Source organism: Mugil cephalus, chromosome 6, assembly GCF_022458985.1.
Source record: "Mugil cephalus isolate CIBA_MC_2020 chromosome 6, CIBA_Mcephalus_1.1, whole genome shotgun sequence".
NCBI lineage: Eukaryota > Metazoa > Chordata > Actinopteri > Mugiliformes > Mugilidae > Mugil > Mugil cephalus.
The window spans coordinates 28,717,037-28,744,700 of record NC_061775.1 but is presented as its reverse complement, the minus strand read 5'-3'; the positions used below and the strand labels follow the sequence as shown (position 1 = coordinate 28,744,700).

The 27,664-nt window shown below is 47.7% G+C and overlaps 1 protein-coding gene across 1 annotated transcript in view; it reads left to right on the top strand.

Annotated features, from left to right (window-relative positions):
• The window catches only part of nfia (nuclear factor I/A), a 72,312-nt gene that overhangs the window by 7,394 nt on the left and 37,254 nt on the right, over nucleotides 1-27,664 (top strand). Inside the window, exon 2 of the mRNA XM_047586968.1 lies at nucleotides 22,216-22,744. Within this exon, the coding sequence (XP_047442924.1) occupies nucleotides 22,216-22,744 (529 nt within the window). The remainder of the gene's footprint in view (nucleotides 1-22,215; nucleotides 22,745-27,664) is intronic.

Genomic DNA, 27,664 nt, shown 5'->3' with positions numbered 1-27,664 from the left:
CCAGAGACTGGTCCACGGGGTTAAAGTCCAGAGACTGGGCCACGGGGTTATAGGTTAAAGTCCAGAGACTGGTCCACGGGGTTAAAGTCCAGAGACTGGTCCACGGGGTTAAAGGTTAAAGTCCAGAGACTGGTCCACGGGGTTAAAGTCCAGAGACTGGTCCACGGGGTTAAAGTCTAGAGACTGGGCCACGGGGTTATAGGTTAAAGTCCAGAGACTGGGCCACGGGGTTATAGGTTAAAGTCCAGAGACTGGGCCACGGAGTTAAAGTCCAGAGACTGGGCCACGGGGTTATAGGTTAAAGTCCAGAGACTGGTCCACGGGGTTAAAGTCCAGAGACTGGGCCACGGGGTTAAAGTCCAGAGACTGGTCCACGGGGTTAAAGTCTAGAGACTGGGCCACGGAGTTAAAGTCCAGAGACTGGGCCACGGAGTTAAAGTCCAGAGACTGGGCCACGGGGTTATAGGTTAAAGTCCAGAGACTGGGCCATGGGGTTAAAGTCCAGAGACTGGTCCACGGGGTTAAAGTCCAGAGACTGGGCCACGGGGTTAAAGTCTAGAGACTGGGCCACGGGGTTAAAGTCCAGAGACTGGGCCATGGGGTTAAAGGTTAAAGTCCAGAGACTGGGCCACGGGGTTATAGGTTAAAGTCCAGAGACTGGTCCACAGGGTTATAGGTTAAAGTCCAGAGACTGGGCCACGGGGTTAAAGGTTAAAGTCTAGAGACTGGTCCACGGGGTTAAAGGTTAAAGTCTAGAGACTGGTCCACTCCATGTTTTCAAACCTTCTTTCTGGGTTTTCTCCTGAGGTAGTTGTGGTCGAGCTCGGACTGAACTCTCGGGTCAGTATGTTGCTGTAGGATGAAGCTCTGACCTGTAGCAGAGGAGGCTGGTGCTGCTGTAAAGCCTGTGACCGGTGGCGTGAGTATTTGTCTGTGTGTGGTTTCGTAGAAACTGTGTTGGTGACGGCAGCAGAGGGAGAATCTTGGATCCAGGATCCAGAAACACCATCTGGTCTGCGGTCGTGAGCTCCTGAGTTGTTGGTTTGAAGCCACCGATGCTGGAGCTGCCAGCAGAGGTGTCAGTCTTCAGGCTGTTTGCTGTTTGCTCCGTTGGCAGACGTGGACTTCTGCCATTTCCCCTTTTTTCTCAGTAAACATCACCTGTTCTGTCACTGAGCCGACGGCTCTCTGGCCCCGAAACACCACCGCTCCTTTAGTAGCTATAATATAATATAATATAATGTAATTAATATGATATAATATAATATAATATAATATAATATAATATAATTAATATGATTAATATGATATAATATAATATAATATAATATGATTAATATGATATAATATAATATAATACAATTTAATATAATTAATATAATATACTATAGATAATATAATACAATTTAATATAATTAATATAACAATATTTCTAAGTGCGCAGCAGAAACATGCTGATAACATGTCAACGCTGTTTATTCTTCATTTCTTTTCTCTTTATTCTCCTTTTTATCGTTTTCTTTCCTCTCCATCTTTCCCTTTATTTATCTTTTTCTTTCATCATTCTTTCTGTCTTTTCATCACATTTATCTTTGTTTTTACTTTGTTGTGTTTCTTTCGTGTCCTTTTCCTTCTCGTCTTTTCCATCTTTCTTTTCTTGCTTATGTCTTTTTACATCTTTTCTCTTTCCTCTCATCTCATTTATTTCTTTGCTCCTTTGTTCCTTGTCGTCTTTAAGTCTGTTTTTATTCCTTTGAGATCTTTTGATGAAAAGAACATCACAAATAAAATGAATTATTATTATTATTATTAATTGATGAATGGTTTTGACTTTAGTTTCAGAGCTCTGCACCACTTTCTTCTTGTTCTTCTTGTTCTTCTTGTTCTTCCTGTCAGGATGAAGCTGTGGGATGCGGGGGGGGGGGGGGGGGGGGGGGTCTCAGGTACCAGGTGTGAACCTGGATGCAGGACGTTCCCACTGAAACGTCCCTTTAATCTCATCCACTGGAGCCATTTAATGCTCGGTCTGAGTGATTAAACCATTAAACAAATGGAAACAGAAGCAGCAGCAGATTAAACATGAGGCCAGATGTTCCATCCAGCCAATCAGCTGCAGCCATTACAGGTCCCACCAGCATGAACCAGGGACCAGGGCCGGAGCCATCCCTTCATCCACTTACACCGGGGGGGCCAACCCACTTCAGTTCAGGGACCACATGCTGTCTGGTCCTGGTTCTGTCCGGTCCTGGTTCTGTCTAGTCCTGGTTCTGTCTGGTCCTGGTCTCTCCGGTCCTGGTCTGTCTGATCTGGTTCTGTCCGGTCCTGGTTCTGTCTAGTCCTGGTCTGTCTGATCTGGTTCTGTCTAGTCCTGGTTCTGTCCGGTCCTGGTTCTGTCTAGTCCTGGTCTGTCTAGTCCTGGTTCTGTCTGGTCCTGGTTCTGTCTAGTCCTGGTGTGTTAGGGGTGGGGGGGCTAGGAGGTTTGCGGGGGGGTTTAGGTGGCGTTAGGGGGCGTTGGGGGGTCAGACCGTGGGATGGTTCGGGGGTTCAGTGCTATAACATCTTTTATGTCGTCATTAAGAATCAAACCGTCTTCGTGTCTTTACGCTGAGACGAGTCCCTGGAGTCACTCGGAGCAGGTTCAGTGGTTCCAGGTGTTTCCAGGTGGAAGCAGCCGTCACCTCGTTATCAGCAAGTACCCCCCCCCCCCCTCCATCTAATTAAGTTGATTCAGAGCGGTGCCTGTGCGGGTGCAGGACACCATTACTTATGTCTGTCCAGTCCGGACGCCTGCCGACCCCCCCCCCAGCCTACCACCTCCCATGAACAGGGGCGGGGCGGGGGGGGGGTGACCCTGTACCCCGCTTGCAGTCTCCGCACCCCGGAGGGGGGGGCAAGCAGCTGGTAGGGCATCATGGGTAACCTCCACCCCTCCACCCACCAACAGGGAACGTGTCCTCTCATCCTCTGAATCTACAGGGGGCTCAACATGGGGTCCTAGGACCTCCAGGGGTCCTTCACATGCTGTGTGTATGTTGGGACAGTCCAACTTTTTAGGACCATGTCCAAAACTATCAGGTGTCCAATCAGTAATAATGTCTACATGTCTCTAACCTGAGAAGCGTCGTCTTAAATGAACGTCCTCAGTCTGATGGGAGGTTTTGGAGGCAGCTCTAAATCTCTCCAGTGTCTTCTTCAGAAATACGTCTTCAGCCTTTTCTCATCCTCCGTCCTCCGTCCTCCGTCCTCCCCCGGTGGTGGAGGTGGTGGAGGGGGTGGAGGGGGGGCAGCCAGGGCACAGAGGAGCCCGGTGGTGCCTGATGGCGGTCAGGACGACCGGCTCGGCTACAGATGTGATGCCAGCTTTTGCCAGGGGTCACCTTGGAGAGGCCGATGGCAGCATGCCCCCCCCCCTCACACACACACACCCACACACACTGCCACCATCACCCACCACCCCCATCGCTACAGCTGGCTCCCTGCTTAATCCGCCACAGGGGGGGTGGGGGTGGGGGGGGGGGCTCACCATACGGCTTCCTCACAAACTGACTGTTTGTGGGAATAAACTGAACCAGGATTTGAAAAGTTCTCACATGGATTAAAATCAGCTGTTGGTTTGTTCTGAGGCTCTGATGAGTTTAGAAACATCTCAAAATGACAGGACGTTAGAGATGCTAATGATGAGGCTAATGATGAGGCTAACGATGAGGCTAAATATGAGGCTAATGATAACGATGATTGTGATGAAGGTTGTGATACTAATGGAGATGCTAAGTGAAATGCTAACAATGATGCTAATGGTTTCAGGTTAAGGTGATGCTAATGGTGATGCTACTGATGGTGCTAATTGTGATGCTAATGGAGATGCTGCTGGTGGTGCTAATTGTGATGCTAATGGAGATGCTACTGATGGTGCTAATTGTGATGCTAATGGAGATGCTACTGGTGGTGCTAATTGTGATGCTAGTGCGGTAGCCTCAGATAAAGTTTCGTCCTCAGATTTGCCGTAGGTGTAAATTAAAGCAAATTATTATTGTTTCGATGTGAACTGAAGGGTTGATGGAGTTAATTTCTCTGGAAACAAATATTTTCTTATTTACTTTCTCAGTTTTATTCGAGCAGCTTGAGATCAGATCAGAGGAGCAGGTTCAGCTTCATCTGGAGTTTGTTTGGAAGTAGAGGCTGAATTCCTCCGGTGCACCTCAGCGTACAAGTGGAAAGTAATGAAAACCACCCGGGCCTCCTGGACGAGAGCAACTTTAAACCTTTATGTTGGTGTGGACAGAGTCCACAGGGGTCCAGTAGAGTCCTGTAGAGTCCTGTAGAGACCAGTAGGGTCCAATAGAGTCCAGTAGAGACCAGTAGAGTCCAGTAGAGTCCAGTAGAGTCCAGTAGAGTGCTGTAGAGTCCAGTAGAGTCCAGTAGAGTCCTGTAGGGTCCTGTAGAGTCCAGTAGAGTCCTGTAGAGTCCTGTAGAGACCAGTAGGGTCCAGTAGGGTCCAGTAGAGTCCAGTAGAGACCAGTAGGGTCCAGTAGAGTCCAGTAGAGTCCAGTAGAGTCCAGTAGAGTGCTGTAGAGTCCAGTAGAGTGCTGTAGAGTCCAGTAGGGTCCTGTAGAGTCCAGTAGAGTCCTGTAGAGACCAGTAGGGTCCAGTAGAGTCCAGTAGAGTCCAGTAGAGTCCAGTAGAGTGCTGTAGAGTCCAGTAGAGTCCAGTAGAGTCCTGTAGGGTCCTGTAGAGTCCAGTAGAGTCCTGTAGAGTCCTGTAGAGACCAGTAGGGTCCAGTAGGGTCCAGTAGAGTCCAGTAGAGACCAGTCGAGTCCAGTAGAGTCCTGTAGAGTCCTGTAGAGTCCTGTAGAGACCAGTAGGGTCCAGTAGAGTCCAGTAGAGTCCAGTAGAGACCAGTCGAGTCCAGTAGAGTGCTGTAGAGTCCAGTAGAGTCCTGTAGGGTCCTGTAGAGTCCAGTAGAGTCCTGTAGAGTCCTGTAGAGACCAGTAGGGTCCAGTAGGGTCCAGTAGAGTCCAGTAGAGTCCAGTCGAGACCAGTCGAGACCAGTCGAGTCCAGTAGAGTCCAGTAGAGTCCAGTAGAGTCCAGTAGAGTCCTGTAGGGTCCTGTAGAGTCCAGTAGAGTCCTGTAGAGTCCTGTAGAGTCCTGTAGGGTCCAGTAGAGTCCAGTAGAGTCCTGTAGAATCCAGTAGGGTCCTGTAGGGTTCAGTAGAGTCCTGTAGAGTCCTGTAGGGTCCAGTAGAGTCCTATAGAGACCAGTTGGGTCCAGTAGGGTCCAGTAGAGTCCAGTAGAGACCAGTAGAGTCCTGTGGGGTCCAGTAGAGACCAGTAGAGTCCAGTAGAGTCCAGTAGGGTCCAGTAGAGTCCTGTAGAGACCAGTAGAGTCCTGTGGGGTCCAGAAGAGTCCAGTAGAGTCCTGTAGAGTCCAGTAGAGTCCTGTAGGGTCCTGTAGGGTCCAGTAGAGTCCAGTAGAGTCCTGTAGAATCCAGTAGAGTGCTGTAGAGTCCTGTAGAATCCTGTAGGGTCCTGTAGGGTTCAGTAGAGTCCTGTAGAGTCCTGTAGGGTCCAGTAGAGTCCTATAGAGACCAGTTGGGTCCAGTAGGGTCCAGTAGAGTCCAGTAGAGACCAGTAGAGTCCTGTGGGGTCCAGTAGAGACCAGTAGAGTCCAGTAGAGTCCAGTAGGGTCCAGTAGAGTCCTGTAGAGACCAGTAGAGTCCTGTGGGGTCCAGAAGAGTCCAGTAGAGTCCTGTAGGGTCCTGTAGAGACCAGTAGAGTCCAGTAGAGTCCTGTAGAGACCAGTAGAGTCCTGTGGGGTCCAGAAGAGTCCAGTAGAGTCCTGTAGGGTCCTGTAGGGTCCTGTAGGGTCCAGTAGAGTCCAGTAGAGTCGAGTCCTGTAGGGTCCCGTACGGTCCAGTAGAGTCCTGTAGGGTCCTGTAGGGTCCAGTAGAGTCCAGTAGAGTCCAGTAGAGTCCTGTAGCTCAGCCTCCAGCTCTGGTGTGGCCTGATGGAGGTGAAGCTCTTCTAAACCCAACTCACTCCAGTACTGTAGATTAGATCAGATTCAACTCTACTCTCATTCCACATGTTCAGGTCCAGATCAACTAAATCCAGTTCATCAGAACTTAGAGCTGGAGAACAGACAGTGGGACATAAGAGGGACGGTTTAGGCTGGTCTATAGCTGACAGTGCTAGTTCCTGTTTCCTTGCGGTCACCAGTTTTATTTGACACATTTCTTTGATTAAATGCGTAAACTGGTGCAGTTTTGGCTCCATAGTCCATTTAAAGATTTAAAGGCAAATAAAACAATCTTAAAATGGACTCGGCCCATGGATTGAGAATGGGAGTTCTGTGGTCCCTGTTACGTTCTCCAGTTAAGAGACGATCTTGAAGCAGCTGGAGACGAGCGAGGGAGGACTGGATCCGTCCTCTCTGCTAATCAGACGTACATCTGCACCTTCCTAATTGTTTCCATCTCCCTTCCTGCTGTAACCGGCCGCTTCTGGTTTCAATGGAGACGCGTCGGAAGACTTTTCCTCTGCACAACCTGCAGCCATTTACAGATCAGCTGCAGGATATCAGCTTCCCGGGACTCTCATAAACTCCTCTAACACTCCACCAGTGGGTTCAGGACTTAACTGGTACTGACCCGACGTGAGTGCTTTGTGAGCAGCAGGGATCCAGGTATCCAGCCTTCAGGGGCGGAATAGGTGAGCCAGGCCTTGGACACGGCGGCCTGAAACTGGAGAGGGCCGCGGCGACTCGGTGCTGATGGTCGACTGGAAGCATTAATGAAGCAGATTAGGTGTCTCAGCCCGGCCCTCACAGGCCTCACAGGCCTCACAGGCATCACCGGCCTCACCGGCCTCCAAACAGCACGGATCCTCCACAGATTTCAGATCTCAATCGACTCCATGGATTCAGAAAAAAAAAAAATTATATCTGCAGGAACAAGTTGGACCAACAGTAGAAGTATAACTCTAACCCTAGTATAACCCTAATATAACACTGACACTAGTATAACTATAACCCTAGTATAACCATGACCCTATTTTAATATAGTATGATATTATATATATAATATTATATAATATTATATATAATAAAATTATCCACAAGGGAAATGACTTGGTCCCAGTAACTTAGTTCCTCCATATGAGCTGGTTCTGCTCCAGGTTTCTTCCTGTTAAAGGGAGTTTTTCCCTCAGGCTGCTCTGGAGGTTTCAGGCTGGTTTTTGTGAAGCGTCTTGAGACGATTTGTATTGTTATTGGCGCGATATAAATAAAACTGAACTGAATTGAATTGAATTGAATTGAATAAAAGAAACACTCTTAAGAACTACTAAGAAGAAAGATAAAATAAGATTAAACTAAAATAAAATATAAGTAAAATAAATCTACAGTAGAATATAGAATATGCCTTTATTTTGCAGGGTGTTCTTCCCAGCAGCATAGCAGGATACATACAGAAGAAACAAGTATATCTAGTACAGTAACATAAATAATAGTCGAAGCAATTTGTTTACACAATTAGAATATGAACAAATGTACAAGAAATGGAGATGGAAGAATCTATGTCACATCCATAGGGATGATAGTAAAGAGCAGCGTCATCTTGTTTGGTCTGAATGAATAGAGACACAGAACAGGTTCAAATCAAGCAGCTGATTTATCCACATAAATATCAGCTGCAGGAACTTCATAGCTTCATAAACTACTAGGTCCTCCACGCGTCCTCCCAGGACTAACGCTGGCTCTGGACCTGGTTCAGGACTGGAGCCGTCCCTCAGAAGCCTCAGGCCAGGGTGAATGGAGAGGTCTGTTCCGGGGGCCGGGGGAACAATGAAATGGGATCAGCGAGCAGCGGATTTAATTAATCCAGAGAATGAGACCCGGTTCAGTTGAGGCTCTGAGAGCAGCTTCAGTTTCACATCAACACACCCGGGGCTGTGACCTCCATGTAGGACGAGCAGGCGGCGTCGAACCAGCAACTCCTCCCCAGACCATCAGACTCCTCTGGGACCTCTGCACATGTGGGAGACAGGCCACACCCCCAGCCTGTTAGCATCATTAGCATTAGCAGTGACAGGTGAGGACGGCTGCTCCGGGATGGCATCCAAACACCTGAGTAGGATCCTGTGACCTCTGACCTCTGGCATGACGTCAGACGTTTACCTCATCGTCAGGTTTAACCCTCTGGAGTCACATGACCACTTTAAGATGTCGTAGCATCGAGACGCTTCTCACTGAGTCTCTGTTTCTACTTCAGTAGAAACTTCAGCCTATAGACCAGTTTTAACTAGTGTTTCTAGACCAAGTAAAACTAGACTGGTTCCAAATAACTGAGGCTTTTTCCTGAATATTGTCGTCATGTTTGGTTCACGGAGGAAAACGCTAGCAAGAGGAGAGAGCTAGCAAGAGGAGAGAGCTAGCAAGAGGAGAGAGCTAGCAGGAGGAGAGAGCTAACCAGAGGTGAGAGCTAGCAAGAGGAGAGAGCTAGCAGGAGGAGAGAGCTAGCAAGAGGAGAGAGCTAGCAGGAGGAGAGAGCTAGCAGGAGGAGAGAACTAGCAGGAGGAGAGAGCTAGCAGGAGGACTAGCAGAGGAGAGAGCTAGCAGGAGGAGAGAGCTAGCAGAGGAAGGAGCTAGCAGGAGGAAGAGCTAGCAGCTAGCAAGAGGAGAGAGCTAGCACTGGCTACACATGATATGAAACACCTGGTTGACACTGATAGTTGTGGAACATGTCCTAAATAGTTTTATGGAATAGTTGTAATAAGTAAATGTGTTGATCAGCTTTAGAAATGTCCAGGTTAGATTTACATTCTAAGTTCTAGAAATGGTTGGTTCAACATGTTTGTGGTTTTCTAACTTGTTCCTCCTGGATCTGATGGTTCTAGTCTGGTTTTAGCTCCAACGTGTTCACACAGTTTGACAGAAGGAAATAAGAACTATCTTTGCATAATTCTAATTCTGTAAATTTTTTCATTACACTTTTTATTCTCATTTTATTTTATCTTTTTTTGTGTTTACTTTTATTTGCAACGAAGTTATGGTGACAAAGTAATTTCCCTCGTGGATCATTAAAGTCCGTCTAAGTCTAAGTCTTTGTGAGGCTGAGCTGAAAGAATGAAACCAAACCAGGAACAAGGTGAAACGGTTTTTAATGGGAGGTGGAGTCAGACTCTAGGACCATTAGACTTAACGATGATTTGTTGATGTATTGAATCATCTTTGTCTCGTTCCTGTCGTGTTGAACCTCGTTTCTCTTCTTGCTGCCACATGTAGCCTTTATGCTAAGCTAACGGGTGGCTTGCTATTGACTGTGCAGGTAAAACAATCGTCTCATTCATGTCTCTTAAAGTCTGTGACTGAACTCTTCTGATAAGTTGTGGTTCTGACTCTGGTTAAATGGTTTTCTCTGTGGGACCTCCTCCTCCTCCTCCTCCTCCTCCTCCTCCTCGCCTCCCTGCGCCTCCCTTCGCCTCCCCTCTCTGAACCGGTGTCGGGTGGACGCTGTAAAAGCGGTGCAATGGATACCTCCTCACCTGCTCCTTCCCCGGGACCCCTGCTGAGAGCAAGCTGTTGTTCTGCAGGCCCTCCCCCTTCCTCCCCCATCCTCACCCCTCCTCACCCCCAAAACACACCTGTCCAGCTCCAGAGCTGCTAAACCCTCCTCGGGCCCAGAGCCTCAATTATTGACGAAGCCTGAACAATTCATGGTGGAACTTTTTGAGTCGAATAAGGCGACAAATGATTTTCTCTCATAGGAACCAGAGGACTTTAATTTGTCTTTGTCTCACGTAAATGAGAAGAATCATGTCTAGATTGGTGATGTTTTTAAAGTGTGTTTGGAGACGTCCCTCTCTGATGCTAAATGTCCTAGAGTTGTCTGAGGAGACTCTCAGTCCTCCAGGTCCTGGTTTAGATCTGAAAGTGTTTAAAAAGGATCTGGACTTGCAGAGTTTTTATGAGAAGACTTTTTGTCCGAGTAAGTTGATGGCAGGAGTCCATCTATGCCAGACTGGACAGAGGAGGAGGACGGAGACAGAATCTGACTTCTGATAATGGGTCTAGACCATTCACAGGGACAGAGAACTGAAGAAGAGACTCAGATGAAACATCGTCACTAAACTCTACGACTCTAGTTGTCTTTCTAAACCGTTTTTGGACGTTCTGGACTTGGTCCCCTGTCGTCTGTCCTCGTCCTTGAGTTCATGTAGCGTGGAGAGTGCGCCATAACTCCCTAACTCTCTCTGGAAGATTTGTCTCCAGAAAACTTTTCTCTTCTTTTAAACGTTGCAGCGTCAGTGTTTGTTATTGTGGTTGTTTGACTGCAGCCTTTGACCTGAGTGACTCCACTGATTGAGTTTAGATCATCTCTACAAACGTCCACTAGTTAGTGACTAATGCCTCCATCACAGGCGCTGCTGCTTCTTCTTTTCACGCTTGTTTTGGGTTTATGGTCTAAAATGAATAAATAAAAAAGATCTGATCAGTTCATTTGTAAAATGCCCCGATGGACCTTATAATGATCTAATGAAACTTCTCTAAAAATAAATGGACACGACCTGTTTTAATAGAAACCTGCAGAACACGAGCATGAAACAAAAAACAAAAGCAGAAACATTTAAATGAGCTAAAAACTAGACCCAGGACTAAACCCAGCACTAAACCCAGCACTAAACCCAGCACTAGACCCAGGATTAGACAGACCCAGGACTAGACCCAGGACTAAACTCAGGACTAAACCCAGGACTAGACCTAGGACTAAACCCAGGACGAGACCCAGGACTAGACAGACCCAGGACTAAACCCAGGACTAGAGCCAGGACTAGAGCCAGGACTAGACCTAGGACTAAACCCAGGACGAGACCCAGGACTAAACCCAGGACTAGAGCCAGGACTAGAGCCAGGACTAGACTCAGGACTAAACTCAGGACTAAACCCAGGACTAAACCCAGGACTAAACTCAGGACTAAACCCAGGACTAGAGCCAGGACTAGACAGACCCGGGACTAAACCCAGGACTAGATCCAGGAATAGACCCAGGACTAGACTCAGGAATAGACAGACCCAGGACTAGGGCCAGGACTAGAGCCAGGACTAGACAGACCCAGGACTACAGCCAGGACTAGACCCAGGACTAAACCCAGCACTAGACCCAGCACTAGACCGAGCACTAGACCCAGGACTAGACAGACCCAGAACTAGAGCCAGGACTAGACCCAGGACTAGACAGACCCAGGACTAAACCCAGGACTAAACCCAGGACTAAACCCAGGACTAGACCCAGGATTAGACAGACCCAGGACTAGAGCCAGGACTAAACCCAGGACTAAACCCAGGACTTAACCCAGGACTAGACCCAGGACTAGACAGACCCAGGACTAAACCCAGGACTAGAGCCAGGACTAGAGCCAGGACTAGACTCAGGACTAAACTCAGGACTAAACCCAGGACTAGAGCCAGGACTAGACCCAGGACTAGACAGACCCGGGACTAAACCCAGGACTAGATCCAGGAATAGACCCAGGACTAGACTCAGGAATAGACAGACCCAGGACTAGACCCAGGACTAGACCCAGGACTAGGGCCAGGACTAGAGCCAGGACTAGACAGACCCAGGACTACACCCAGCACTAGACCCAGCACTAGACCGAGCACTAGACCCAGGACTAGACAGACCCAGAACTAGAGCCAGGACTAGACAGACCCAGGACTAGACAGACCCAGGACTAAACCCAGGACTAAACCCAGGACTAGACCCAGGATTAGACAGACCCAGGACTAGAGCCAGGACTAGACAGACCCAGGACTAGACAGACCCAGGACTAAACCCAGGACTAAACCCAGGACTAGACCCAGGATTAGACAGACCCAGGACTAGAGCCAGGACTAGGGCCAGGACTAGACCCAGAACTAAACCCAGGACTAGATAGACCCAGGACTAGACCCGGGACTAGACAGACCCAGCACTAGACCCGAGCACTAGACCCAGACTAAACCCTGGACTAGATCCAGGGATAGACAGACCCAGGACTAGACCCAGACTAGACCCAGGACTAGGCCCAGGACTAAATCCAGGGATAGACCGACCCAGACTAGACCCAGGACTAGACCCAGGACTAGACCTGGGACTAGACCCAGACTAGACCCAGGACTAGACCCGGCACTAGACCCAGGACTAGAGCCAGGACTAGACAGACCCAGGACTAGTGCCAGGACTAGAGCCAGGACTAGACCCAGAACTAAACCCAGGACTAGAGCCAGGACTAGACAGACCCAGACTAGACCCAGGACTAGACCCAGACTAGACCCAGACTTGACCCAGGACTAGACCCAGGGATAGACCGACCCAGACTAGACCCAGGACTAGACCCAGGACTAAATCCAGTAATAGACAGACCCAGGACTAGAGCCAGAACTAGACAGACCCAGGACTAGACCCAGGAATAGACAGACCCAGGACTAGACCCAGGACTAGAGCCAGGACTAGAGCCAGGACTAGACCCAGGACTAAACCCAGAACTAGACCCAGGACTAGACAGACCCAGGACTAGAGCCAGAACTAAACCCAGGACTAGACCCAGAACTAAACCCAGGACTAGGGCCAGGACTAGAGCCAGGACTAAACCCAGGACTAGGGCCAGGACTAGAGCCAGGACTAAACCCAGGACTAGGGCCAGGACTAGAGCCAGGACTAGGGCCGGGACTAGAGCCAGAACTAAACCCAGGACTAGGGCCAGGACTAGAAACAGGGCTAAACCCAGAACTAGAGCCAGGGCTAAACCCAGGACTAGAGCCAGGACTAAATCCAGGACTAAACCCAGGACTAAACCCAGGACTAGGGCCAGGACTGTTCCATTAGAACAACAGAGCTGATTCAGACACTTGTCAACATCATCACATTAGAAACATTAGGACACTTGTTCTTCTTCATGGTTCCTAATAAACCAGATCAGAGGGGGACCTTGTAGACCACATTAGACCCTGATTAGACCTGACAATGTTTCCTGGATCTTCTCTGATTGGCTCAATGAAAACCACATGACACTAAACCTCACTGAGAGGAACCAGGAACCACGTTACCACACATGGTTCCTGGTTCCTATAGAGGGTTAAACAAATTTTTCTTAAGAAATGAATGAATATTAAAGGATATTTTATTAAATCTAAACTTTCTCTAATCTCCTTGTTCTTCTTTGAACTAAAACTAATGTTAAAGTGTGTAGTTGTTGTTGCTTCTGGGTTATTATTGTGTTTTGTTACTGGTTTGGTTTTGCTTGGGATCAAACTGGACTGAATGTGGCCCCCGAACTAAAATGAGTTTGATCCCCCTGATACAGAGTCCAGCACCCCCTTAAAGAGGAGGAGGAGGAGGAGGAGGAGGAGGAGGAGGAGGAGGAGGAGGTCTCATTGTTTGGTATCTCTGCAGGACTGGAGCTAATAAAACTAAACCGAGCCCGAGGGGAAGCGGCTCAACTTCCTGTAGCGGTGGTATTTATTTATTGCGAGTCCGTTTCAGGTCTCCAGAGTCGGCTGTAAACAAAGAGCTCTCCTCCGTCCACGTCTCCTGGTTTATTTAGAATCCCTCAAAGCACTCTGCTCTGAAACCCGACCGCCGCCAGCTCGTCAAAACGTCGCTTTTCCTCCAGATTTGCTAAAGAGGAAGTTCCTCCCCTGTCCCTCTTCTTCCCTTTTCCTCCACCATTTAATTCCAGCCCTCGGCCAGTCACGCAAATAAATACCTTTCCACTTAAAACATACATGGGATAATTAATTTGGCCCATCTGTTCATTCGCTGCATCACGGCCATGACTCACTCATTTGGCCCCAGCTCCAAATCTGGGAGGTCAGGAAAGATGAAATCAATCAAATAAATAAACCGACTGTGGTCTCGTCCTCTTCCACGATCACTTAACCAAGAGAACACGGACTTAAACTACACAGCCACAAACTACAGAGTCACAAACTACAGAGTCACAGCTGAAACTACAGAGCATTAATCTACAGCCAGAGCTGAGCAGAGAATCCGACCAGTGACATCAGGACGATCACATGTTTATTCTGTTTGAATTCTGTCGTGTTCTGAATGGATGGATGTTAATGTCCATCCGTTCAGAAAAAAACAGAATTTTAAAAAAATAAATAAATAAAACTATATATAAATATATATATATATATCTCCTCCCTCCTCCTCCTCCTCCCAGGGATTCAGTCTCCCCTCCGGATGAGGAGGCCTGGAGGGAGCATGGGGCGGTGGAGGGGTTAGAGAGAGGAGACCATGTGCTTCTGATTAAGGCTGCGGAAATAAGAGGTGACCTGGGAGGTGATGGGGGGGGGGGGGGGGGTTAAGGTGGTATGAAGAGGTTCTGAGGATGTTAAGGTGGTTTTAAAAAGTTTTAGCCTGTGACAGAAATCTAAGCAGAACATGGAGACGTTTTCCCACTGTCGTTAAACGGACCCGTCTTTACTTCATTATCACATTTACTCGTGTGTTTTAGAGAATAACAGGTTTGTTGATGATAAATCAGACTCATCAGAGCCTCCATCAGGTCTCCTGTCTCTATGCTGACCCGGGTCTGACCCCGGTCTGACCCCGGTCTGACCCGGGTCTGACCTGGTTTTTCGGTCTTGGTGTGATGCCATTGAGCCTCCAGCAGAGGGAGCTGTTGCTCTGTGGCTGAGCTGCTGCTTCTTCTTCATGGTAATATTTGACTGGCTGCTGGGATGGAACATTTCTCTCTCTCTCATAAAACACATAACATAAAATATAACAATGATAAAAAAATATGTAATAAAAATAAATTAAATATAGAATGAACATATTAAAAAAATAAAAGAATAAAACCACAAGGTTCAGAAACCAGTTCAATCAAAATGTCCAAACTAAAAAGAATTATTCATCCTAATATTCGTCATTAATTCATAATTATTATGATATAATAATAATATTATATCATATATAATAATAACTAATAATTATGATTAATAACTAAAAGTCTGAACTGAGAATGTTTAAATCATCTCATTGTGAAGTTTTGATTGGATGATCTGTCGTCCAATCAGGAGGCAGCTCTGTCCCACTCAATCACCTCCTGCTGTAATTAAACAGGTGTGTGTGTGTGTGTGTGTGTGTGTGTGTGTGTGTGTCTCCAGCTGTTTGTAGACTCCTGTTTTGCAGTGAACATCTGGCAGGTCTCTGTTGTTTTCATATTGTTTGGGGGGAAACATCTGTGTTGTAGTGTGTGTGTTTTATAGTGTGTCCTCGTTAGCTTCTCGTTGTGTTCAGGTGAATTTGTTTCAGTATCAACAAGGAGACGATTAAAGAGTTAACGAGCAGCCGAGAAAAACTTTCCCTCCTCCCTCCCTCCTTCCTTCCTCCCTCCTTTCCATCCTTCCTCCCTCCTTTCCATCCTTCCTCCCTCCTCTCCTTCCTTCCTTCCTTCCTTCCTTCCTTCCTTCCTTCCTTCCTCATTCCTCCCTCCATCCCTTCTTTCTTCCTTCCTTCCTTCCTCCCTCCCTCCCTCCCTTCTTCCTTCCTTCCTCCTTTCCTTCCTTCCTTCCTCCCTCCTTTCCTTCCATCCTTCCTGTATGTGTTGCAGACAGACGGAGGTTTGTTTGTGTGTGTGCGTGTTTGTGTGTATGTGTGTGTGTGTATGTGTGTGTGTGTGTGTGTGGGTGGGGGGGGGGGGGGGGGAGCATATGTCCGTCCTGCTGACAGCTTTGCCTTCGTTCCATCCCGCCTGGAGGGTTCTTCCTCCTCCTCCTCCTCCTCCTCCTCCTCCTCCTCCCAGACTCTCAGAGGAGGTCGGGATTCTTCTGGTGAAACCTGGCGTGCGTGGGAAGAGTTTAGAAAAGACGTCGGAGAAGAAGAAGAAGGAGGAGGAGGAGGAGGAGTTGGATGTGAGGAGGTGGCCTCTGACCCCTCACTGTTCCCTTCAGCATCCACCAGATATTTTGGTTATTTCGTATAATGTGAACAGAACAGAGACAAGACCGGCTCAGAGGGAGGCTGGAGGTGAGGAGGGGGGAGGGTTCGGGGAGGGGGGGGGTGAGGAGGAGGAGTCAGGGGGGGGAGGAGGAGGAGAGGAGGAGGAGGAGAAGAGGAGTTGGGTGGAGCTGAAAAACAAAACACTGGAGACAACATGTTTGCCAACACTAACACACACTAATACACAAAAGCACACACACTAACACACTAACACACACTGTGGCTCATCAATGAAAGTCGGTCAGAGGGTGGGGGGGTTCCGGCCTCACCCCTCCTCCCCCCTCCTCCCCCCTCCTCTACCATCTGTTCCTGGTTCTCTCTCCTCCGCTGCCTTCCTGTTTCATCCTCCTCTCAGTGTCATGTGACCTGAGTTCATTGTGGGGGGGGGGGGGTAATTTATTTATTAATTATAATAATTATTTAATGAATCTGGTCCAGCTGCAGTTACAGCTCCTCACCTGTAGATGTCGCCTCAGGCTGATTGATCCTGTCTGGGTTTATATTACGGAACAAGTTACTTTACATAATGAACCGTCCTTCAAGGAATAATAATGTGTCAGTGTCCTGGTTCTGTTTAGACGGGGGGGTCCACCATGTGTCCACATGAATGTGTCCCTGTTGCTACGGAGACAAACTAACTTGTGGACATTGTCCAACCAGAGGAGAGTTGACGCTTCTTATTGAGAACAGTGTCTCCCAGTGAACAGTGGCTGCAGGAGTGGACACATATTAGCAGCAGCATTGGCAGCTTGTCTTTGTCTTGGTTTGTCTTGGTTTGTCTCCAGCTGTTAGCCGCGTTAGCCCAAGTGCTAGCAGAATCCCCGGCTAACGTATGCTTGGCTTGGTTCATGTGCTGTTTGAAGCTGGAAAGAAAACTCCTTCCTGCAGAGTGTGATGATACTTTATGTGATCCACATTAATCACATTAATCAGGATGATGGGTTAATTAATGTTAACGAGTTCATTTTAACGGCTTTATATAAAACTGAAATCTTTATTCTTTTACTATAGTTACAGTTTGTTTTCACTAAATATTAGATTCATTATTTACCTCATTAGCCACTAGCTACTAGCTCCTAGCCACTAGTAGCTAGGGGTTAGCGGCTAGGAGATACCTGCTAGTGGCTATAGGAGCTAGCGTTGGCCAGGTGCTAGTAGCTCGTTGATGGTGCTATGAGTTCTGTATACTATACTATATACTATAAGATAAACTTGAATGTTATTAGCAAGCTACGTTAGCTCCATCTTCAAACCCACCGACAGTAGAGCCAAGATGGCTGCCCTGTCTCCTCCTCCTTCTCCTCCCATAAGTCAAACTGATGCTAGAATTCCTCCATCTTGGTTCATCTTGGTAACTCCAGCTCCACCAGTTACTGGCAGCATTTACATTTAGATGCTACCGCCACACACTCTTCCTAGTCTTCTTCTTCTTTGTCTTCATCTTCCTCCTCCTCCTCCTCCTCCAGAGTGGAGTCAGGTGACACAGTCTGAGAGGAGTTTATTACCTGACTGTTGAGTTTATTTATTTATTTATTACCGGACTGTGGCGTCCAATTAGAAGCTGCTGCTCAAACGTTCCACCAATCAGAGCCAAGTTATAAGCTGGCTGTGATTGGTGGAGCAGCTTCTCCTGGTTGGCTCAGAGGCTGAGGAGGAGGAGTCAGTGTTGCTGTTGATCAGCTGTTGATCAGACATTGGAGCTGGAAGTTTCTTTCACTTTGAAAAATATTAGTTTATTCATTTAAATTAACTGTGATACACACACACTGTAACACACACTGTAACACACACACTGTAACACACACTGTAACAAACACACACACACACTGTAACACACACACACACTGTTACACTAATACACACACACACTGTAACACACACACTGTAACACACACACTGTAACACACACTGTAACAAACACACTGTAACACACACACACACACTGTAACACACACACTGTAACACACACTGTAACACACACACTGTAACACACACACACACTGTTACACTAATACACACACACACTGTAACACACACACTGTAACACACACTGTAACAAACACACTGTAACACACACACTGTAACACACACACACACTGTTACACTAATAAACACACACACACACACACACTGTAACACTGTAACACACACACACTGTAACACTAATAAACACACACAGGGTAACACACACACACACTGTTACACTAACACACACACACACACACTGTTACACTAATACACACACACACTGTAACACACACACACACTGTTACACTAATACACACACACACTGTAACAAACACACTGTAACACACACACACACATTGTTACATTAATACACAAACACACACACTGTAACACACACACACACACTGTAACACACACACACACACACTGTAACACTAATAAACACACACACACACTGTAACACTAACACACACACGCACACTGTAACACTAATACACGCACACACACACGTAGTAACACTGATACACACACACTGTAACACACACACCCTGTTACACTAATACACACACATTGTAACAGTGCAACACACACACACACTAATACACACACACTGTAACACTAACACAGTGTAACACACACACACACACTGTAACACTAACACACACACACTGTAACACTAACACACACACACTGTAACACTAACACAGTGTAACACACACACACACTGTAATACTAACACACACACACTGTAATACTAACACATACACAAACTGTAACACTAACACACACACACTGTAACACTGTAACACACACTGTGTAATATTAACACACAGACACACACTGTAACATACACTATAACACACACACACCGTTATGGTGTTATAGAGTGTGTGTGTGTATGTGTTAGTGTGTGTTATAGTGTTTATTGTAGTGTGTGTGTGTGTGTTATAGTGTGTGTGTTGTAGTGTGTGTTATAGTGTGTGTGTTGTAGTGTGTGTTATAGTGTGTGTGTGCAGCGCTTTGTTCTCAGTGGTTGTTTTAAAGTATTTTATAAATAAAGTTGTAGTGTGTGTGTGTGTGTGTGTGTGTGCGTGTGTGTGTTCTAATGTTGTAGAGTGTGTGTCCGTGGGCTGCGTGGAGGTCCAGACTCGGGACTGATCTGAGTCCGTGGGTGAGAGGAGGAGCCCCCCCCCCCCCCCCCGGTTTAAATGAACGCGGAGCAGCTGGAGCCGTTAGAGGCGAAGCGGCCGAAGCAGCGCACGGATCCCGTCCTGCTCCTCCTCTGCTCCTCTCGCCTCTTTTTCCCGGGACTACCACCTGCTCCTCCTCCTCTTGCTCCTCCTCCTCCTGCTCCCCCTCTTCCTCCTCCTCCTCCTCCGCTGCCGTTGCACCGCACCCTCCGTCTGTCCCGAGCACCGAGGAGCTTCACCGCCGCTCGCCGGCCACAGCGCATCGCAGTCCGGACTGCCCCTGGTCCTCCCTGGTGCTCCCTGGTCCTCCCTGGTCCTCCCTCCTCCGCGCTCCTCCTCTCTCCGCCTCGCTGTGAGATGCAGCAGCTCCGGGACGTCCTCCGCTCCTCCGCCTCCAGCAGCAACTCCTCGCCGGGCCGCCGGTGACGGGACTTTCCTCTCTGGCTACCGGACATGCGCTCCGCGTCCGGGCTCAAAGTTGAGCTCGCCCCCCCGGAGGAGGAGGGCCTCTAACAGGTCCGGGACGGTCCCTGAAACCCGAGGCGGGGTCAAAGTTCAGGCCTGGGTGGAAATGTGAAAGGAAGGAGGCGAACGGAGGGCTGCATCTCTCCTCTCTTTCTCTTTCACTTCTTTTCTTTCCACGCACACTTCACACTTTCCACGGGCTGGAGTTACTGTACCCCCCTCCCTCCCCCACCCCACCACCACCACCACCACCACCCCTGCACACACACACACACACAGTGACACACACCTCGTGCAGGTCTAAGCTTAGAGCCGACAGACATGTACTCTCCGCTCTGTCTGACACAGGTGAGTTCAACTTTCACCGGAGTCTGTGCGTAAAGAGTCTCTGCGGCAACTCTGTCTGTGTCCGCACCAGCCGCTGTCTCTGTCTCTGTCCCCGTCTCTGTCTCTGTCCGTGTCTCTGTCTCTGTCTCTGTCCCTCTGTCTGTCTGTACGGGGGGCTGGGGGATGTACGGGGGGGGCCCGGGCTGCTTCCAGTCCGGAGAGTCTGGTCTTCGAGGATTTAAAATCTTTTCCGCAGTTGAACTTTTCCTCCGCTCCGTTCTCTCCGTGTGGTCGCGGTCTCTGAGCCGCTGGTGGTGTTTGTTTTCCACACCGCTGTGTCCCGGCGTCCTGCGTCCGGGCTGCGAACGATCTGACAATGTGTGGATTTATTTTTATTTTCTGGACCCGTTAAACTTCGGCTCAGTCTCGACTGGACGCGTAAAGCAGGTTGGATGTGGTGGTCTGTCCCGGTCTGTCCCGGTCCCGGTCTGTCCCGGTCTCTGGTGGTGGTCTGTGGTGGTCTGTGGTGGTCTGAGTCTGGACTCTGGTCCTTAATAGTCTCCGTGTCTGCAGAGCTGTTGGACGAGGTGCAGTTGAACTGAGGTGACAGGAACTGTGGAATGAAATCACACCAATAAATAATTCTCGGATGAATTAATTCATCCTTAATAAAATAACAGAAAGTTAAAACAAAACACTTCTCTGAGAATTGAATTTAAATTTCCACCTTTTTAAATTAAATTCTTTCTCTCTCCTGCAGTGTTGCGTTCAGGGTCAGAGGTTAGAGTAGAATTTAGGAGAATTATAAAATCTAAATTTAATTTGACACATTTTTAATTCAGCTCAACATAAATATAAATTCATCTTTATTATCATTTAATTCTCTTATTTGTTACTGATGCAGCAGCTGATTTTAAATCTAAAAAACGTCCATGAAATGAAAACAAACGCCTTCGTGTCTTTTTCTGTTTTCAGACTCGTTCCAGGAATTTAGATTTAACGTCTTAATCTGATTAAGAGTCAGTTAAACCGATAATCAGCAGACACGTCCTCAGCCTCCAGCCTCTCTTCACCTTTAATTCATATTTAATTCATTCCATCCGCATTTAAACAGGAGTCTAGTTTTTTTCTTAACTTTTCAAATTTAAAGTAGAATATTTATTCTAATATTTCAATTTTGGCCCAAAATAGTCAAACAAAAAATAAAATAAAAACATCTAAATTTAAATGTGGATTTTATTTTTCCCCTGGAATTAAATTCTGATAAATAAGAAGTGTTTTCTTTGTGGTGTTAGATGCTGCTATTTAGATTCATCACATTTAAAAGATTTCAAAATGATTTTTATTATTTCACAGTCATTTCTCTAAATGACCTGAGCTAAACGTTTATTACACTCCTCCTTCTCCTCCTCCTCCTCCTCCTCCTCCTCCTGAGAGTGAACGGAGCAGAAAGAGCAAACATTCCTGTAGAGGATGAGAAGAGGAGGAGAAGAGGAGGATTATCTGGACTCGACTCGATAAGTGGATTCAGTTTGAGGCCGACGGACGAGTGTGAAGCTCAGACCCGAGGATCTGGATCGTCTCACAGAAACCGACCCTCTGGGTCTGAACCGAACCCAGATCTGGTTTATTCAGGCCCCTCCTGAAACAAATACATGTAAAACATTAGAAGCATTCAGAGGTTCTCCTCCCGACTCCTCACTCCTCCTCCTCCTCCTCCTTCTCTTTGTTTTGTTCAGAGTGGACTTGGTTCTAATCCACATTCAGTTTTATTTGCAGCTCCAGATAAATGATGAGAAAATGTGTTTTAAATAATAAACGTTGGACGACGTCAGAGAGCAGCTTTAATCCCGGTTCAGTCCTGGTTTAGTCCTGGTTCAGTCCCGGTTTAGTCCTGGTTCAGTCCTGGTTCAGTCCCGGTTTAGTCCTGGTTCAGTCCTGGTTTAGTCCTGGTTCAGTCTTCGGGGTGGGGGTCGTGTTGCCCCCCACACACACTCACATTCTTTCAGCCGAGCCAAGAAAGATGAGGAACTCTCCTCTTTTCCTCTTTTCCTCTTGTCCTCCTCTCTTCTTGTTTTGTTGCTTCTTCTCCTCCTCCTGAACCTCCTCGTTGAGGAGGAGTCACCTGTCGCCTCGATGCTCTAAAATAAATAAATGATAATTAAATATTCACATGTTTTATAGTTATTGTAAATGTTGTGTCTATCTATCTATCTATCTATCCATCCATCCATCCATCCCTCCGTGTCTTACCTGTGCCCTGTCTCTGGTCCCAGGATGAGTTCCATCCCTTCATCGAGGCCTTGCTGCCCCATGTCCGGGCCTTCGCCTACACCTGGTTCAACCTGCAGGCGCGTAAGAGGAAGTACTTCAAGAAGCACGAGAAGCGAATGTCGAAGGAGGAGGAGCGCGCCGTGAAGGACGAGCTGCTCAGCGAGAAGCCGGAGGTGAAGCAGAAGTGGGCGTCGCGTCTCCTGGCCAAGCTGAGGAAGGACATCCGTCCAGAGTTCAGGGAGGACTTCGTGTTGACGGTGACGGGGAAGAAGGCGCCGTGCTGCGTCCTGTCCAACCCCGACCAGAAGGGCAAGATGAGGAGGATCGACTGCCTGCGCCAGGCGGACAAGGTGTGGAGGCTGGACCTGGTCATGGTGATTTTATTTAAAGGGATTCCTCTGGAAAGTACCGACGGCGAGAGGCTGGTCAAGTCTCCTCAGTGCTCCAACCCCAGCCTCTGTGTCCAGCCTCATCACATCGGGGTCTCGGTCAAGGAGCTGGACCTCTACCTGGCCTACTTCGTCCACACAGGTCAGTGCTGACTCCTCCCCCTCCGTCATGCTCCTCCCCCTCCTGCTGCGGCTGCTTTGGTTGGTTGTTGGTTGTGTTGTTGGTTGTTGGTGTGTTGGTTGTTGGTTGTGTTGGTTGTGTTGGTTGTGTGTTGATTGTGTGTAGGTGTGTTGGTTGTGTTGGTGTGTTGGTTGTGTGTTGATTGTGTGTAGGTGTGTTGGTGTGTTGGTCGTTGGTTGTGTTGTTGATTGTGTGTTGGTTGTTGATTGTATGTTGGTTGTTAGTGTGCTGGTTGTGTGTTGGTTGTTGGTGTGCTGGTGTGTTGGTTGTGTTGTTGATTGTGTGTTGGTGTGTTGTTAGTGTGTTGGTTGTGTTGTTGGCTGTGGCTGGACACACGTTTTAATGAAGACCGGGTCGATGGACCAGGTGAGACCAGGTACTGGTTCAGTCTCTGGTTCAGATTGTTCTCGTTGTGTTTCTTGGTGGATCTGGAGTGTTTTGGTTTGTCAGGTTGTTGGTGCAGGTTGTTGGTGCAGGTTGTTGGTGCAGGTTGTTGGTGCAGGTTCTTGGTGCAGGTTCTTGGTGCAGGTTCTTGGTGCAGGTTGTTGCTGGCGTCGTCTGATCTCAGTTACGTTTAAATCCTCCAGAAACTAACTCCACTGTCTGACTCTTAGAAACTAATCAGCTGAGTTTGAGATTTGTCTCGTTCTCAGTGAATGTGTTGCTGCTGTTGCTTTTGTTGTTGTTTGTTGTTGTTGCTGTTGTTGTTGTTGTTGCTGTTATTGTTGTTGCTGCAGTCGGAGGTAAAACTAGAAACTGGAGTAATTCAACAACACAAGGTAAAAAAACGTGGGGGTCCATGTATAAGAGAGAAATAAACGACATAAAATAAACTATAACGTGTGCGACGTGGTGATGTTGAGTCCACTTGAGGTCACGGGTGCAGACAGAAGCCGTCCATCGTCAGACTGAGGACGAGAGGACAGGACGTGTTTATTTGTCCCCAGATCTGTGTGAATGAAGGAAATGTAAATACAGACTGAGACATGTCCAGCTCCTGGAGACTCAGAGGGTCTTTATCTGGAGGCTGGAGACTCGTTTTGATTTGACCCAGATCCAGAGAGTGTTCAGCCCCCCCCGGTCTGGTCTGGTCTGGTCTGGTCTGGTCTGGTCTGGGTGAGGAGGGATCAGGTTTCTCTCTGCCTCTTATTTAAGGTCTTGAAGCTTTTGTGGAGCGGTGGTGTTGATTAAAAGCTGCGTGAAGGCGGCCGACCTGTGGGGCAGGAGGCGGGTCTCCAGGTCGCTAATTAAATTCATCCCCATACACCGACCGTTTTGGGGGGGGGGGGGGGGGGGGGGGGGGGGGCATTTATTATTTAATCCTTCAAAGAAATCTGACGTGGTTTTAAGCTTCACCTGGAGGAAGGAACATCTGGTCACATGATCTCTGGAAACAGCTGATCGCTTCAGACTAGAGCTTCATGTTGACAGTTCTTAATAATAACTTCAGTTTAACTTTAGTTTGAGTCTCAGACACAGACCAGGTAGAAAATACACACAGTTTCTACTTTTCTTCATAACAATGGGTCAAAACATCCTGGAAGTTGTCAAAGAACCAAAACTATGACGTTAAACTGGTGTGAGGACGTCCTGTTGATGGTGTTGAGTCCTTGTGTCCAGTGTGTGAGTCTGTGAGTCCTTCAGAATAAATGTTCCTGTAACAGCTGATCAGGGTCTAATCTGATCCCAGAACAGAACCAGCTGAGTTGTGAGATGTTGGTGGTTTCCTCTCATCAGCTGATGCTCCAACATTTCTGTTGGATGAAGGTCAGGACTTTGACTTGTTCCTAAACATTCATCTGGTTCTTCTGGAGAACCACTGGTGTTCTTGGGCTCCTTGTCTTCCTCCATGACCCAGTTTCTCTTCACATTCAGCTCATGGACTCATGTCCTGACATTTTCTTTCAGAGTTCACTGGTAGAATTCACAGTTCATTGGTCCATCAATGATGAGCAGATGCAGCAGAACAGGCCCAAACCAGGACATTAGCGCCCCCATGTGTCATGGAGGGATGAGGTTCTGATGCTGGAATGCAGTGTTGGTTCATCTCCAAACATTTAAACCAAACTATTCTACTCTGGTCTCATCTGTCCACTAAACATTGTCCCACATGTTCTTTGTGGACAGAGAGCAGTGTCTTTGGTTGTTGAGTTGATTCATCAACATGAACATCAGCCAATGTGAGAGAGGCCTTTAGCTGCTTAGAAGTTCCCCTGGGTTCCTCTGGTTCCTCTCCCACTATGATGGAGTGATGTTTGTTGGTGGACCACTCCTGTGGAGGGGAACAGTCGTCTTCAATCTGTCTGACTCTCTGTGGATTATTTGTGGCTTCCAGACTCTTTAGAGATGGTTGTGGAACCTTTTCCAGCCTGATGAGCAACAACAACTCTTTCTCTGAGCTCCACACAAAGCTCCTTTCATCTGTTGTCATCACACACTTCAACACAAACATGAGACAAATCGAGGTAACTGTTTAACCTCCAGGATAAACGTTTTAGCCCCTCGTTAGCTCCTTGTTAGCTCCTCGTTAGCCCCTTGTTAGCTCCTCGTTAGCTCTAATAACAATAACACGTTTTCACTGTCATTGTCTGGTGAAAAAAAATCTATCTAAAAAAAACAGTTTATCAGCACTTTGCTCTTTGAGCAATAAAAATAGAAACTACAGCAGCATAAAGATAAAATAGAATAAAAACACACGGTGGCATAGAGAGGAACAGAGTTGGTACGATGAGGGGAAAATATCAGCATTTTAAAACAGAATTAAAGCTGTTGAGTGTAGATGGACTGGAGAATAAATGTAAATCTAAATATGTGGGGTTACTGAAGGAGAGGATGGAGGTGTGAGGGATTTACTGATTGGCTGATGGAGGTGGAGGTAACGGACGTTCACCTGCTACGACCCTGCAGCCTGTTTGTGTTTATGGAGAAAGACTTTGACCCAGTTCCTGATCTCTTAAAGAGATTTGAGGCTTCGTCTCTGAACTAGTTAGTGTTGCTCTGAGTTCCCTTAAATGTTCACATAAGAACATATAAGAATACACACGTTTAAAATATATAAATTAACAAAATGGGAAAGATAAAAGTCACTTTATAAAAAATCATTGAAGGTCTTTGACAGAAAACTAATGTCATTCCATGTTTGTAAGATTTAAAGAGAGTTTAAAAGAACATTTAAAATGTTCTCGTGTGATGCACTAGGAGGAGGTGACTTTCTTATAAAAGGGCTCCCAGCCTCTGGTCTGGACCAGGACCAGGACCAGGACCAGGACCAGGACCAGGACCAGGCCCTCTTTGAAGGGCCCCTGTGGACTAAATCCAGTCAGATGTGGACCAGTTAGTCTACAAACCTGTCTCTGATTGGACCTATTGTCCTGTTCTATGTCTCATCATGTATTTAAGGACATAAGTAAATATATCTGAAGAATTGATGCCCCTCCCCCGCCCCCCCCCCACACAACAACAACAACAATAATAATAATAATAATAACAATAATAATAATAATGCTAATAATAATAATAATAATAATAATAATGCTAATAATAAAAATAATAATAATGCCAATAAAGTGTGAGGAGTGTATCTGGTGATGGACATGGTTTCCGGAGGGTGACAGCAGAGGTCGACCACTCATTCAGGTCCTTCCCATCGTCTCTCCCTCCCCGTCCTCACCCCTAGTCCCCCCTCCTCCCACGTCCTCCTTCCCCCTCCTCCCCCGTCCTCCCCCGTCCTCCCTGCTCTGCGGCGGCTGCTAATTAAATTCCTGCGCTGTCCATTAGACGGATGGAGTGAGCGGAGTGCTGACTCGACACAGGTAGGGCAGCTCAGAGCAATTCATTTGGCCGGTCGGTTTTACACATCCCTGGGTCACCGCAGGCTTTCAAGGGTGGGGGGTGGTGGGGGGGGGCCAGGACAGGACAGGACAGGGTAGACGGGACAGAGGAGACGGGACGGGGGAGACGGGACAGGGGAGACGGGACGGGGACGGGGGAGATGGGACGGGGACAGGGGACTATAAGCTAATACCGTCAATATGCTTCAGTTGTTAAAGGGACTCTGGACACGACTCTGTCCTCTCATGGTACCAACATGTCCCCCCCCCCCCCCCCCATGACTCAGATCCAGATCCAGATCGAGACTCAGACTCTTTTCTGTGTGAATATCTGGTTAAAGGTTCAAATCATCTGAGGACGAACCATCAGGCTGGTTCACAGTCGTCTCTCCTCCTCCTCCTGCTCCTGCTGGTCCTCCTATTTCTTCTCCTCTCCCACCTCCTCCTCCTCCTGCTCCTCCTCCCGGGGGTGGGGTATGATGCAGCAGGAGTAATTTAGGAGGTGACAGCTCATAAAGGAAGAGCGATGGCTGAGAGCTGCTGACTGGACGTTGGTTCTGTTGGATCAGAACCAACCAGAGGTCACAGCAGGTTTGTTTGTCCTCTTCGTCCTCATTGGTCGCCCTCTGTCGCCTCCTCCCCGGCCTCCTCCTCGTCCTCCTCCTCGTCCTCCTCCCCGGCCTCCTCCCGGCCTCCTCCTCATTATCATGTCAACCACAGCTCCTCCAGTTCATTCACGTTTCTTCTAATTAACATCTGATCCTGATGACTTGTTGCTGCCTCCTCCTCCTCCTTTGAAGACAAAATGTTAACTTCAGTCCGGTCCAGCTCCTCTGTGATGAATGAATTAATCAGACTTATTTCTGCTAATTAACGTTTACCTTTGTCAACAGTCTGTGTCGGTGTGAGGAGTCTTGGTTGGTGTTTGTGGGTTTCAGTGTTTTGGTGCAGAAGGTTTAATTTCACTCTGTAAGAGGTCGACTCAGAAATGAAACCAGAGACGCTGCTCGAGGCTTTTCCCTCAGCTCTGCCTGTCAGGTGGTTAGAACTG